Genomic DNA, 15,761 nt, shown 5'->3' with positions numbered 1-15,761 from the left:
TGTGTGTGTGTGTGTGTGTGTGTGTGTGTTATACACATATGTGCACCTGTGTGGGGTGTGTACACCCATGCACTCTTCTGGAGCTCACCCTTAGCTACGCTGTCTGGCCAGTGAGTCCTCAGGACCACCCGTCTCCAGCCCGTACCCCACTCCCTGCACTGGTGTAGATGCTCCAGTCCCCATGCCTGAATAGCACACATTTTCCCCCCGAGCATCTCTCTCCATCCTCACTTTATCTGTTCTTGCTCTTGCTGCTTGCTACCCATCAAAATTTGCAATCCTTACTTAACCCATACTTACCTCTCCAGGAGGACAATGCCCAACAGTCAGGCATTTAGTTTGCACGAAAGATAACGAGCTCTATCTCTATTCTTCAAACTGTGGACCTAGAACTTAAGCATTGCTCGTTTTAATTAATAGAGCTGTCTATCTGTCCTACTTTGGCTTCACACAGACATATAGACACACACACACACACACACACACACACACGTACTTGTACATGTACACATAAAATTCCAGGAAGTGAGAAGCAGAACTGAGCACTGTAACCATGTAGAAAGATAGCATTACTACTTTAAGCCTGTTCTTAAAGTTGAACATACATACAGTAAGCACACAGGAAGTGTGTGTGTTGACAACTTGTCAGCAGACCACACCTTACACAGCCCCCAGCTCAGGGAGCTAGGAAGAAGCCAGGTTTGGTAGCTTCACACATTTTTAATCCTCACAGCAGCGGCAGGGACAGCTTGATCTCTGTGAGGATAGCTAGGGAAACTTAGTGAGACACAGCCTGCCACTCCAGAAGTGTCCCCCTCTCACCACCCCTTCTAAACCGCATGCTCTGCCTTAGCTCCCCTAATAGGAAGAAAATGTACCCCCTTTATACCCAAGATCCTTCATTATACAATATTGAATTTAACAAACCATCTACCAAAAACACCAAAGGGATTTTCTGTCATTCATACCCATAATCACACTAATTGTGTGAAGATGATAATTAGCTAAGTAAGGCCTTTGCACTTAGGGAAGCCGCTCTCTGCCTGCCCCATCTCTCTAGTTCTGTTATTGTTGTTTTGTTTTGTTTTCAAGCTTGCCTGTTAAGCTTTTTCTCTCCCAGAGTGAACTCTGCCTGACGCCTTTATGTTCAAGTGCATAATTGTTCTATGGCAGAGTAACAGATGCAGAAAGAATATTGTCACTCTTCAGATGACACATATATGATACCCATGCTTTGATCTGTTAACCCTGAACCTGTCCAGTACAGTTCCTAAGATGATTTTGAGAAAAGGAGGGGATTTTTCCTGCTTCCAGTTCATCTCCAGCCTCAAGTTCCCCCATCCCACACCTGCCCCTTCCCAGCACAGTCTGTCTCTTAACAGCCTAAACTCATTTATTTGGAGCAGAGAGTTTAAACCATCAGACCCGATAAGAAATACCTCAAGGGTATCATTTCCAGTATTTGCCTGCAAGTCACCAAGGACAATGAGCAGAGTCTGGCTAAGCTCTGCTTGTAGCCCATCTGGTTCCTTCATGGTGTGCCATCAGTGAGGCCTTCGGAGACCTGATCTCATTTTTACATCACCCTTTCCCCCTCCTCTTTAAGTTCTGAGAACACCAAGACCAGTATGTTCCCTCCGTCCCCAATTAGCTGTCTCCATTTAGACCATGTTGTTTCTTCTTCTTGGAACGTAGAGCTAGTCCTCATTCCCCATCATCAGGGTGTGTAGCTGACCATGAAGATACCACCAGCAGCCATTGTCAGGGCTGCTGAGAATGGCGCCAGTGAGAGAAACACAACCTCTCATGCCTGCTTCATCTGAGAAAGGATAAGGGATCTCACCCTGGGGAGCAAGGCAAGTCAGGGAATGGAGGATCCGGGGAGCAGCCAGGCACTCTGATGCTTTTCAGAAAGACACAGCATTGTAAGGAACTGTCGACAAATGACCTTGACAACCCTTTCTCTCTCAGGCCCTACAGGAGCAGCTGACCTCGGTGGTCCAGGAAATAGGGCATCTTATTGATCCCATTGCCACAGCAGCACGAGGAGAAGCTGCCCAACTTGGACATAAGGTAAAGTGCAGGCCAGAGATCCTGCTGAGAGAAACATGGTACATGATAATTCCTAATCGAATAAACATGAGAACAGGTAGGATCCTAATGCATTAAACATTTTGGCTATACGTTTCAACTCCTGAGAGACCCATCAGTCCCTGAGTCGGTTTATTTTTCTGATGCTATGATAAAGACCTGACCAAAAGCAACTTGGGAGAGTAAGGTTTATTTTGGCTGACAGTTCCAGAAGGATAGAGTCCACCATGGCAGCAAAGGCTTGATGACAGCAGGAGGGGACTGGCCTTGCAGTCGAGGAGTAGAGAGAGAACAGAAGAGTGGGGTCAGTCCATGAGACCCCAAAGCCAGCCCCAGTGACCCTGTCTTCCAAAAGTTTCATAACCTTACCAGAGACTGCCACCAACTGGGGAATCAAGCATTCACACACAGGAGTCTCTTAAGAGCCATTTCTCATTCAAACCGCCACCACAGGGCCCTATTGCCTTTGGTGATAAAGCCAGCATCATTCCTGGGAAAGGGATAAGTCCTGTGCCTATGAACAGGGCTTCCTTTGCCTGCTCAGGCTGGGACCTCCACATCTGGACAAAGAAGGCAGCAGGGAGCAAGCCCTGCTTGCTGGCTACCCACCTGGTCTTCAAGGGGCTCCTTTAAGATGCCCACAGAGGGCTTTGGGGAAGTATCGGGTACTCTTGCTTTATAAGCGTGAGGCCCCAAGTTCAGATCCCTAGCACCTGTATAACTAGAGGCAGTGGCACACACACCTGTAACCCCAGCACAAGGGAGGCAGAGACAGGACTCTGAGGCTCGCGGGCTATCTCATCGATGTTCCCTCTGTCCCTAGTTAGCTGTCTCCGTTTTAGCCACATTGTCTCTCCTTGTAAAGTAGAGCTATTCCTGATTCCCAGTAACCAGGCTATAACCAACCGTGAAGACATCTAGTCAAATCTTCAAGCTCCAAGTTCAGTGAGAGGCCGGAAATTGAGATCAAAGAACTGGGACAGTGGCTCAGTCAGAGTGCTTACTGTACAAGCATGAAGACCTGAGATTGATTCTCCAGGACCCACGCAAAAAGCTGAACATTTGCAGTTTGTGCCTGTAACCCTAGCATTGGATGGGGAGAGACCAGTGAATCCTGGGAGTTTGCCTGGCCAAAATGGTGATCTGCAGATTCAGTGAGAGACCCTGTCTCTAGGGAATAAGGCAGAGACTGATCCAGGAAGACTCTAGATTTCTTCGTGCTGTCGCATCTGAACATGGCCATACAGACCCAATCATACATGTACACACACATCCCACACACAAAATAGGGTGGAGAGCAATTAAGGAAAGCACCAGATATAGTCTCTGGCCTCCACTGCACCCACATGCCTGTGTACAAACACGTACAAATGCACGTAAAGGCTCAATAAGCCAGCAGCGCTATTCAGATCAAAGAACTGGGTAAGATAACCTAACGAGAGAAGTACAGCTGACGGATTCTTCTTGCTGGCCAGCAGTCCTGTCTCACTGTTGGCTCTAGTGACTGTTATTATTCTTTCTTTGGACACTGCTACACACTACTGGGCTAGTCTCCATAACCTCCCAACCCTTGCTTTGTTTGTGACCCAGGACCTGCTTGTATGAAGTGGCCTCTCCGCCTTTATCCCCACAACACTATCCTTTCAAGTGATGGAAAAAAGCCTTAAGGGAGCCACAGGCTAAAGATCTGCATAAAACGCCCTCAGTGGGAAGCTTAGCAATTAGTCATGGTGCACAAAACGAGGAATTAGAATAGCCACTGGTGCTGGTAGGTTGGATCAGCATGGAAATAGACGGAGCCAGCTGTGAAAATATGGTTAAATAGGGGGTGTCGCTCCATCACCCCCACCCCAGCTTCAAATGTGTTACAACGCAAGAAACAGACACTGAGTAATGGACATCTCAAGTGTGACTGCAGCAGAACTAGAATCAAAACTAAAGCAAAGGGATGTCTTTGAGAAGAGAGGAGCCAAGAGCCAGACCGTGAAGTGAGCCCCGCCTCCTGTCTCATCTCCACCTCATAGAAGCATAACATCAGCGTACAGCCCACAACTGTGCCTCAGTTTCTCTTCATCTGGATCAGCTTCTTAAAATGGGAGCTGAGATTTACAGAGGAACTGGATGAGAAACATTTAGCAAAGAGCTAAAAACACAGGGGATGGGCCTGATGACATTTGACCCTGGAGCACCCAAATGTGTGTGTGTGTGTGTCTGTGTCTGTGTCTGTCTGTGTGTGTCTGTGTCTGTGTCTGTGTCTGTCTGTGTGTGTGTGTGTCTGTGTCTGTGTCTGTCTGTGTGTGTGTGTGTGTCTGTGTCTGTCTGTGTGTGTGTCTGTGTGTGTGTGTGTGTGTGTGTGTGTGCATGCGCAGGCACGTAAATGCACACATACTATGTATGGCATATATGTATACTAGCACATGCGCATACACATACTATGTATGTATGTGGCATGATCTGCCTGCTGGAAGTCTATCCTGGGGCAGTAGGTAGCTGTCTTAATTAGTTTGGTTTTGTTCTTTTGGTTGGTTGGTTGTGGAGTTTGGTTTGGTTTGAACACTGGAGATCATACCCAGGACCCCTCACACACTAGAAAAGTAATTTACCACTGAGCTACATTCTGAGCCCCTGGACAAGCTTTTTATTTTCCCACGTTGAGCCAAACAAAGAAGTTCAACAATGGTGAAATCATTTTGCTCTTATTCCATTCCCAAGGCTTGGCCCAGTGCTTGGTGAGGACGCCAGTCAGGCTGTCTACTGGAAAGCTTTGCAGATTCTCTTCATCTGCCCCATCTCGTTACTGTACTCTCTTCTCTCCCTTCGGAATCTGTGGGATGTCTCTTATTCTTAACAGTTTTAACTTATAAAACTGACAATTTATAAAGCTGGGTATAAGTCTAGTGTCTACCTCTAAATTCCAGAGTGGGTTTCTTACCGTATATGGAAAGGAGATGGAGCATTCCCCCAGGAAGAAAAGCCAAGCAATAGATAATTAACTATCGAGTATTTAAAAAAGCAAGTTGTAGCCAAGCACGCCTCTTCCTATGAGTCATCTCATCCTTGCTCCAAGTCTAACCAAGGGGGCTCCCCCAAAAGGAGACCCGAACTTACATGATACATCTGGGATTTGTCTTTCTTGAAAGGTGACACAGCTGGCAAGCTACTTTGAGCCATTGATCTTAGCTGCAGTCGGTGTCGCCTCCAAGATGCTGGACCATCAACAACAGATGACAGTGCTAGACCAGACCAAAACTCTCGCAGAGTCTGCCCTGCAGATGCTGTATGCAGCCAAAGAAGGTGGAGGAAACCCCAAGGTATGCTTTAAGACATCAGGGGCTTGGGAGGAGTCCAAGTCCCTCCTATGCTGTCTCTTCCTCAAAAAACACCTCTAAGTTGGTTTCCCAGTCTAAAAGAGAAATAATCTGGTGGCTTTCCAAACAGATATAGTTAAGGGTTACTCACAAGTTCTTCTTCCCTGGAAGGGTATGTGGGCAAGCACTTGTGGGGCAGAAGAATATGTGGTATGCGCATTGTAGGAATAAGCTGGTATACTCACTGGGTGCCTGCTAGGTGTTCACATCTAACTTGCTTGAAGGAACGCCATTTGCTTTCGGTGAATGTGATTTCCCCTTAAGGCATGATGGTGAGGTTTACATTTTTCAGTGTTGGGGGGCCTCACACATGCTAGGCAAACATTCTCACCGCTGAGCTACCAGCCCAACAGATGCTAATTTCATGTAACAGCCTTCACACACACACACCCTGTCAGTATGTAAGGAGGACATGTCTTCAGTGAGTCGCTTTTAAGAGCCAGACACGGCAGCAGTCTGTCGTGGATGACTGACCTTGTACTGCATTTTGCTTAGAGCTTAAGAGGTAACAGGACCTGAAGAGGTGGCTTAAGAGGTAAGGGTGCTTATTGTGCTTGTCAAGGGCTTGGCTTCTGTTCTAAGTACATATCAAGTAGCTCACAGTGCCTATAACTCAGTGGCCTCTACTGGTCTCCACATACATGGTGCACATGCACACACTCAGACACACACATATACACATAAACAACTCAGCAGCAGCGTGGACGTAACATGGAATTACAAAAAGAATGTAGAGCCTTCTGTAAGCAGCCTGGTGGGTCTGGAATATGCAGATGAGCACATCTGGACAAGAAGTTGGGCAAAGGTACACTGGCACATCTCATCTTCTCTGCTAAGGAGTATGACCTTCACATGAGGCATGGTAGCTAGCGGTGGCCTTAAACACTGTTACCTGCCACTAGAACCTGTTTCTGTTACTGTGGCCCAAAGCAACTTAGAGGAGTGAATAACTTACACTGACAAGTCAGTCCTTCACCGAGGGAAATCAAGAAGAAACTCAAGGCAGGAGCCTGAAAGAAGCAGGAACCTTGGAGGAATGCAGCTTACCTGCCCAGATAGTTCCACTCCAATCCTCAGCCAGCTTTCTTATACACACAGAACCACCCGCCTACAGATGGTGTGAGCCAAAGTGGACTGGGCCCTCAATTAAGAAAGTCTGTCACAGACACACCCACAGACCAACCTGATAAAGACAATCGGTCCCTCGACCGAGATCTCAAAGTGGGGCTAGGCTGTGTCAGGTTGACAACTAATACTGACAGATCCATACTTTATTACTTATGTATGTGCATGTGTGCCTGCGTGTGCATGCCCATGCCTAACGGAGGTGTTCTTAAGTGTTTGAACTGAGCATTCGATCCCATGGAACTGGACTTACATGTAGTTGTGAGCCCCCGTTTAATCCACATTGTTAGAGCAGCCAACTGTAAAAGTGGCTTTGCTTACTGGCAGGATCAGGGCAGAGAGACCTGGCCTTTTCCACATCCAACCTTTCATGTACCTAGCAACCTTTAAGGGTATAATTTGGATACTAAACTAATTAAGAGCCAGTCTCAACCCTCCAAACGTTCAAAGTCTTTTGGAAATAATAACTCTAGTTACCAAAACAGTGGGGTAGGACTGAAAACACAGTGGACACAGCTTTGACTATGATGGTCAGCAGTGGGAGTCCAGAGATTGAGCCAAGCCCTCTGCAGTACCCCTCAGATTGGAGCAGGCTTGTCCCTGGTGCTTTTTTCCTGCCACGTGTTTCCAACTTCACATGAAGCTTTCAGTGCCAATAGACTATTACGTAAGAGTTCTCTGGGCTTTGAAGATGCTGGTATATCTGCTTGGACTGTGAGTTCAAAGCTCCCTAAGGACCCTCATGGCTGGCCACATTCATAGTCAGTACCCGCGTTCCACAGTGACATTTCCCATAGGAAAGTAGTGACTAGAACTTTAAGACTAGTTCTTACATCAGATGGTGTGATATGACAGGTGGTGACCAATAACAAAGACCTCTGCCCCATCTTAAGTAGTTATCAGTAGTTTTGATTTGGTTAAGCAAACACTTGGTGTCTGGGTCAAACATAAAAGTAGTCAAATCCCCAGGCTACCTCTTGCTAGCAACCTGATCCATTTCTTCGTCTCCTCTACTAAGCAGCGATGTTAAATCTGAATGAGAATAGCGTGTAAAAACAGGGCTGTGGGATGCAGCTCAGCTGGTAGAGCATTTGCCCAGCATCCACCAAGCTTTGGATTCTATTCCAGCTGGGAGTGGTGACATACACCTATAATCCCAGCTCTTGGGAGGAGGAGGCAAGAGGCTCAGAAGTCCAAGGTCTCCAGCTACATGAGGAAGTTTGGGGCTAGCATGTGCTGATACCCTTGTGCCTATCAGGTAGGTAATAAATCAAGACAGGACAGAGGCACATGCTTGTGGCCCCTGAGCTCCAGATGCGTCATCTCTCCCCGCTTCTCTTCTATAGAATCCCCTTCACGTTTGCTTTATGCAATACTCAAGCCAAGCCACATGCTCACCCCCCACCCCCAGAGAGCTCCAATTATCATTGCCTGCCCCGACCCCTAAAGTTTGAGACCCACTCCCGTCTTCTCCCGCTTTCTGAACTGCTCTGATGTCTTTGCCTGCTGGCCTGGGCTTCGTAGTGGAAGTCCCATCTGGAAGGAAGCTGTCTTCAGACATGTGTCCAAAAAAGAACAGATGTGGGTTTTCGTGTGTGAGGAGCGGTAATAAAAGAGTCGCTCCAGACCCTAAGATAATGACCTCATTATTGCCCTGCTCACTTTGCTTCCCAGAGGGCTGCTGGTTGTTAAAGTGTGTTTTCATAGAGATCCTGCTATGACTTTGGATGGCTGAAGCTGTTGTGCTTAGCCAGCCCACAGTGTATGGACTAGGGCCAGGCTGTTCGATGAGGATGAAGCCTGCCCCTGAGCTCAGAGAAGAGAAGGCATGGTGAGAAGGGCATGCCTAGGGATGCCACAGAGGAGGTGACCTCTGAGCTGACCCTCTGAAATCTGTAAAGCTCAACTATGAAGAGCATGGGCTGAGGAGACGGCTCAGTCAGTAAAGTGCTTGCCACCCAAGAATAAAGACCTCAGGTCAGATTCCCAGCCCCCCCACCCCAAAGCATGTCCCATGGTACATACAGGTAAACCCAGCACTGGAGGCCTTAGGGTCACCGGCCAGCCAGGCTAGCCAGTTAGTAAGCTCTAGGTTCAGTGAGAAACCCTTCCTCAACATATGAGGTAGAAAGTGATTAAGAGGAGGACCTAAGATAAACCTCTTATCTCCACACACATGTGCACATGGACCTACACATGCATTCACACACATGTGAGCATGTGCATGTACACACAGGGAAGGAGGGAGGGAGGGAGGGAGGGATAAAGGAAAGAGAGTAAGCCTAGAGGATTTATCGGCTTATCCCCAGTTAGACAGGTAGTTTATCGCTGGGCTATCCAAGAGCAAAGGTGTTTACTGAGGGGTTCAAAGATCATTCTGTAATTTACTGATACCCTCCCTGAATTATGTTCTCATTCTCAAAGTGGTTAGTATCAGACCCTGAATCTGTTCTCTTCTATGGCACCCTGGGTGCCTACCCAAGTTGCTTTGCTGTATGCTGACAAGCTCGGTTTGTCCACTCACCCTCAGTGGGCCAGTTAAAAAGACAAGGAATGGGGGTTGGGGATTTAGCTCAGCGGTAGAGCACTTGCCTAGCAAGCGCAAGGCCCTGGGTTCGGTCCCCAGCTCCGAAAAAAAGAAAAGAGAAAAAAAAAAAAAAAGACAAGGAATGGTGAGGGACAGAGGATAATTCATTCATTGAAGCCACATTGGGAAGAAGAGAAAATAAAGGGGTCCTATAACTCTCAAGTCCATCTTTAAAGTTTAGGTTTATGTAGAGGGCAAGAAGTATAACCAAGCCATCTGGGCTATGGTATGGTCCCAACTGTCATCGTTGTCCTGCAAGGTGGTCTGACTGGTGAGTTGTCAGAACTGTGTGAAACCTCTTTCTAGGAGACAGCTTCCATCTCTGAGTGGCACCAAGACTCAGCCTTCTCCTTCTCCCAGCATGAAATCCCTGGGGAGATTCCAGTTTCCTGGGGAGCATTAATTTTTATCTATATTCTTTCTTTTTCATTTTTCACTGTACATTTTCTTTATCTACATTTCAAATATTATCCCCCTTCCAGGTTTCCCCTCCAGAAACCCCCTATCCCATCCCCCCACCCCCTGCCTCCATGAGGATGCTCCCCCACCCACCCACGCCCTCCTGCCTCCCCACCCTGGCACTCCCCTATACTGGGGCATCGAGCCTTCACAGGACCAAGGGCCTCTCCTCCCCTCGATGTGGGGAGCATTATTTCAATGGTCTGTCAGCCAGGAGCACAAGCGTCTCTCTTCAGAATTGCACCACTCCTGTTAAGAGTTTGCACTCCTAAGACCCTTGAAGCTGAAAGTAATTCTCTGACTGGCTCTTGTTCACCTCTCTCCCAAAACGTGTTCAACTTTAACATGGTCCTGTAAAATTGTGTCAGTAGTGTTCTCACCGTAGCTATGACACAGAATAAAACAAAAAGCACCCCTTCTGTTTGAGCCTGGGTAATGGGAAGCTTTCTCTAGAGAGTGCTGTACAGCAATGCCACCTTTAAGGCTCGTAATTTAATAAAGCAGTTGCACATTCTGTTTTACTGCGTGCTGTAAAGTCGGCTATAAGCCTAGATCATGAATTTACTCACTTCTGTCCCAAAGTCAGAATTCTGTGTGTCTGGACAGCATTAATCCTGAAGATGGGAGACGAAAGACCACTGATCAGATTATCAGGGCAAAAATAATTAATGCAATCAGTTAATTAAAGCAACCTCTTTTGCTCATATACATGGGCTACCTCTCCCTAAGGTGGGGCTCAGGAGGTCAGCATTGGATATGGGGAAGACAAGGCAGGCAAAATAGGCAGCTACAGGAGCAGAACATTGTAACAAGGTAGTCCTTCCTGAAACAAAGACATGTTGCAAGGTGGTCATAACAAGGTAGCCAGTTACAATAACAAGTGTTCATAACCAGCTGGTCATGGGCAGTCATATAACTTTTTGAAACAAGAGTAGAGTTGCAAGATGGCTATAAGCAAGTTTTTGAAACAAAGACATTATTGCCCTTCCTGGAACAGACAGTGCAGAACCATTTATAGTTAAGATTACAGGTGGGGCATAGCCCAATCCTTGAGAAACAGATTTAATCTTTAAAAACCGTGAGCCTTTACTATAAGATGCCTTTGAGCCTAAGGTGGAGTCAAGCTGGTTCCTCAACAGGCGTCAAGGACAGCCCAAGCACAGCGTTTCTTGTCAGACACCATATTTGAGGAACTCTTCTTGCTTCCCAGGGCCTTTTAGTTCACACAGGGCCCGTCTTCTAAGTGCTACTGGCTTTCCTTCCTTCATATCCACCAAGGTAAAAACGCGGTACCTTAGACCTTTCAGGAGGCTTACACCCCTGAGCTGGGCCAGGGTAAGCTGTGGTATGGTGCATGAGGACAGTGCCCTTCTGATGTTTAAGTCACTGGCATTGTTACATTGCACAGAGTAAGGGCAGAGTTCCTGATAGCCTGCCCTTCTTAGGGGTAAGGCACCTGCACCTTCCTGGTCTACCAGGCATTTAGAAGTGGACTTCTTACAGTCTTCCCCATCCTGCTAAAAAGGAGGCCAGGCTCTGTCGTGTGGCTAGTCAGTGGTAGAGGCAAAACTAGAACCTAGGTTTTCTGCACCTATAGCATAACTCTTCCCCAAACATCTTCCTGCCCTGTGAGGTATCTTCCTGCCCTGTGAGGCATCTGCACTGGCATTGTTCCATATCCGTTCACTCTTTCACTTCGAGCCCCTAATTCCACCCTTAACACCGGCAAATGTCCAGGATGCTAACTGAGGAACATGTGGATACTTGGGCATTCCCTGCAGGGCTTCAGCCCTTGGTGGACTGTCCTCGTCAATTCTGCCAGTGTTCCAGCAATATAGCTTAGAGCCTGGTTCGAAAGCCTGTTAGGCTCTCTGCCAGTGTATCTCTCTTGCATGCACTGACACTTCCATAATCCGACTTATTTATCAAAAGAGAATGATGGCGTGCTGGGCATTGTTGAAGAGAAGTACGTTTGTTATGAAAAACATTTTTTCTTTGTATCACCAGGTTTTTTTAAATAAATGTGTCAGTTTGTGTTTGGGAACATGTAGCATTCTCTACCATCCTGAACATAGCAGCATATAAAGCTAGTCTTGACAGTTTGATGTTACATTTTTCTTTTCTCTTATTATTGAAAAAAAAGGGGGGGTTAATTTTGATTCTGCAAGTAAACCTATGAAGTCGGGGAAAGAAAACATTTCGAATACATTGTGTGACTGATTGCCAGGGTGTGGTTTCTCCAGGGGCCTGCTTGTTTGTTTTCAAATCTCACCATACTGCTTAAGCTAGCCTCAAAACACGAGGGCCTCCTGAGTGCTGAATTCTCAACATACAACACTGTGCCCAGCCTTGTCTTCTGACTTTTTTAGGATTATTCTTAGCACATCAAGTGATTCCTAAGGGTGAGCAATGTCTCATGCTACTGAAGACCTTTTTAATTTCCTTCTCAGGCACAGCACACCCACGACGCCATCACAGAGGCTGCACAGCTGATGAAGGAAGCTGTGGATGACATTATGGTGACGCTGAATGAAGCTGCCAGTGAGGTGGGGCTGGTGGGAGGCATGGTAGACGCCATCGCAGAGGCCATGAGCAAGGTAGGCTTACACAAGCTCCTAGAACCTTCCAATCCTGTCTCCATCTCTCTCACATACCATCCCTACATGGTCTTCTCTGGGAAGCTGTCAGTCAAGGCTGAGACCAACAAGCTGCAGGTGGCCACTCATATATCCATCATATTTTTCTTCTTTACTATCGATTCATCAGCTCTGTAAGCTACTGCGCAGTTCTTCCCACTTGTGGTTAAAAATAGACATCGTATCATTGGCTTCCTTGTTTGTAAAATGGAAATAAGTATTTACCCTTCATGTCCTCTTTAGAAGCTGTGTTAGGAAACAGACTCCAGAAGGAGTCAGGAAATGCTTTCCAGGTGTTGGCCTTTGGAATGGCTACTTTGGAATTGAAGAACTTTCTAGAATGCAAGATCCTTGACTCTACTCCTGTCTTACTCTGTCACAGTCTCAATTGAGTAGGCCCTAGGAATCTCTAATAGGACCTTCAAAAATCTTACATTTTGGTATCTGTTTAAACACATAAACCATTCAACAGTGTGTATGAAAGGTCTTGGTGAGCTCTCATAGGCAACAGGCATAGGAGACAACGTAAGTCATTTTCTGGCTCATCAACCAATCAGTTGACAATGCTTCAGACTGAAGAGAGTCTCAACTCCATGGTTTCTACTTCCCTCCAAGGGTTTTGTCTTTAACAATGTTCTTTTGATATTGTTGGGTTAAACAGTTGTTCATCAACATCTAATTTTCAGTTTAGTGTTAGACAGTATCACAGACAATAGTGTTAGATAGTGTCTGTTGAGGAATGCCTATGGTTGGATAATGTATGTATCAGTATAGTATTTTAGCATAACACACAGTCATAAATAGCTGAGTTAAGCATTAGTTGTCTCTGTCTCCATAAAAGAATATTTCCCTGGAGGTCATTAGAATAATGGCTCCACAACCTGTCATTGTCATCATCATCATCATCATCATTGTCATCGTCACTCTAACGAAGCAGCAAGCCTGGGTTAGACTGTGTCTCCCTCCAGAGACCTGAAGCTCTACTTCTCAATCCGTGTCCACTATGGGCTGCTCATGCTTCAAATATGATGGTTTAGCAGACAATGAGTAAATTTCCCCTCCTCCTCAAGGCCACTGGATGAGGCTCAGGGTTTGTTTGACTTTCAAAATAGCAGAACACCAGAACTTTAGAAACAAACCACATGTCCACGGGGGATGTTAAATAGTTGAGTTTCTTGGTAACAGTTAAAAGCCAAATGGTCCTCTTTTTCTTTTTCTCAGTATTAATGTAAAGATAGGACATGTCCTACAAGTCCCCAGAGAGTAGAAGTCAGGCCCTGAAGTCTTTCTTTGCTAGCCCACCAGCCTTGCTCATTGTGGTGCCTTATGCTGCCATAGCAGCATCCACATAGCTGCGATCACTGGCCCAGCTGCCCTCTTGAGAAGTAAGCCTGTTGTCTCAGATAGTGACAGGAGCTGCTGGCAGCAGGGGATTCACACGAAGGGTTTCCCTCTCCTTCCTGTAAAATACAAGCTGGGGATTCCGCTGCTTTCCACAAGCTCCTTCTGTGTCACCTACTTTGATCATTGAAAAATACTTGACAAGAAGCAACAACTTAAGGGAGGAATGGTTTATTTTAGCTTACAGTTTGCGAGACAGTCCAGCCCGGTAGGAAAGCCTCCGTGGCTGTGAGACAGCTGGTCACATTGCATCAGCAGTCGGGAAAAAGGTGTGAATGCTGGCCCTCAGCTCACCCTCCTTTTTAGAACCACCCAGCCCATGGGATGGCCCACATTCAGTTCTGATGACTCCTGGATTCTTCCCACCTCAGTTAGCTGACTCTAGAACTCCCACAGAGACGTGCTCAGGGTCTTTCTCCTAGGTGATTCTACTGTCCAGTTGGCTATCAGTATCAGCCATCACATTACCTACCCTGATCTAACATCCAGGGGACTGTTCAATCCCATTCTCTCACAGTGACCTTGCCCTTTTCTTAAGGAGGCAAGGCAGTCAAAAGATTGCTCTTCCCCTCCAGTTCCTCCCGATGTTGACTTGGATCATCACCGGGCATCCCTGGGCACAGATATTGGTGGACTGTAGTGTTGTTGTGGAAGTCCTTGGTGATGGAGATTCTGCCTCCTCTCCTACCTCAGCTTCCACTGCTCTCTGGATTTCCCTGGAAGTACCAGACTTAGCATCATGTGCTTGAATACAGCCCCCTCCTGGGATTCCTTCCCTACTGTTTTTGTAGGCAGCCTCCTCCTTACCTGGTGAGACTAGCTAAATCGTTATTCCTCTAAAATACTTTCCACTCCTGCAAGATAAAACTGGCACTCCATCTTGCCTGTGCCCCCTGGATGCCTTATGTGTACCTCCATTGCGATTCCGATTGGAGAAGTTAGAGTTGAGTTTGAACCAAAGAAACCTCTTAAGGGCTATTTTTCCCTAAGTTTTTAATTCTTAGAAGTACAGCCTATACTTGGCCAGGCTTCCTATGACTCCTGAGCTCTCCTCTTCTCCACAGCTGGATGAAGGCACACCTCCAGAACCAAAGGGAACGTTTGTTGACTACCAGACGACTGTGGTTAAATACTCCAAAGCCATTGCCGTCACAGCTCAGGAAATGGTAAGAAGAAAAGGATCGGCCCTATCCACTGTGGGTTCTCCCTCTACCCACTGCCATCTGAGTCTTCACACCCCACCCATGTGAGTTCCCCTTCTGCCTGCTACCATGGGAGTCCTCAAGTCTAGGATCTGTGTCAGAGAATTAACCAGCCCATGTCCCAGTTCCCTGTGATGCTGGTTTCCCGGGATACCAGCTCCTACCTCTTCTCTGTGGTCCCTCTGGTTGCCTGAGGTATAGAAGAAGCCCCAGGAGGAAGGAATTAAAGTTGACTAAGACTTGGGCATGAACACAGAGAACAAAGGGAGGAGAGAGCTTTTGAGAAGGTAGGAAAAGAGAAAGAAGGTGACAGTAAAAAGAAGAGAATCCTGTTCATCTCTGAAAGGCATTTTAATAGGTTTAAATTCTAGTGTAAGAGAAGATATTTGGGAATAAAATAGTAAAAACATGAATCTATCTGACAAAATCAAATTGTAACACTCAAGCCATCAGTCCTTTAGGCCAAATTCCTGTGGTTTATTTTTCTCCTAATTCCTGACAGCAGAAGCTGTCGCTTTTGAGAATAATGGATTTTTTTTTCACTGAAACATGATGCAAACAACACTGTCCCAGATGAGTCTTCATAAATGGCTCTGGAAAGCTGTATGTACTCTCTTGGTATTATAGAGTTACATGAAGGATGACAGATGTGGTCTTCAGAGAGTGCATACACAGAAAACATCCCTCTCCACTTGAAGTCCCAAATTCAAGAGAACTGCCACATAAGCCTGAAGTAGCAATTGCAGTGGCCTAGCTGGAGTGGCCAAGTCACCCCTCTCACTGGCTCTGTCATGTAATTGTGTGTCCACTAGAGGTTGAACTTGGACCACGAAGGCTTCCCTGCCTGCTCTGCTCACACATAGGAACTCTGAACCTGGCCTGCTGCTTAAAT

At 46.6% G+C, this 15,761-nt stretch overlaps 1 protein-coding gene across 10 annotated transcripts in view; it reads left to right on the top strand.

Annotated features, from left to right (window-relative positions):
* The window catches only part of Tln2 (talin 2), a 420,559-nt gene that overhangs the window by 350,852 nt on the left and 53,946 nt on the right, over window positions 1–15,761 (top strand). For all 10 annotated transcript variants that reach the window (NM_001419941.1, XM_087562128.1, XM_087562134.1 and 7 more), the window contains 4 exon segments: window positions 1,972–2,073; window positions 5,232–5,402; window positions 12,081–12,227; window positions 14,732–14,833. In NM_001419941.1, coding sequence (NP_001406870.1) covers window positions 1,972–2,073; window positions 5,232–5,402; window positions 12,081–12,227; window positions 14,732–14,833 — 522 coding nt within the window.

Source organism: Rattus norvegicus, chromosome 8 (assembly GCF_021556685.1).
Source record: "Rattus norvegicus strain SHRSP/BbbUtx chromosome 8, alternate assembly SHRSP_T2T, whole genome shotgun sequence".
In the NCBI taxonomy this organism is placed as follows: domain Eukaryota; kingdom Metazoa; phylum Chordata; class Mammalia; order Rodentia; family Muridae; genus Rattus; species Rattus norvegicus.
Note: the sequence above shows the minus strand (reverse complement) of the source record. Positions and strands in the feature narration are given on the sequence as shown.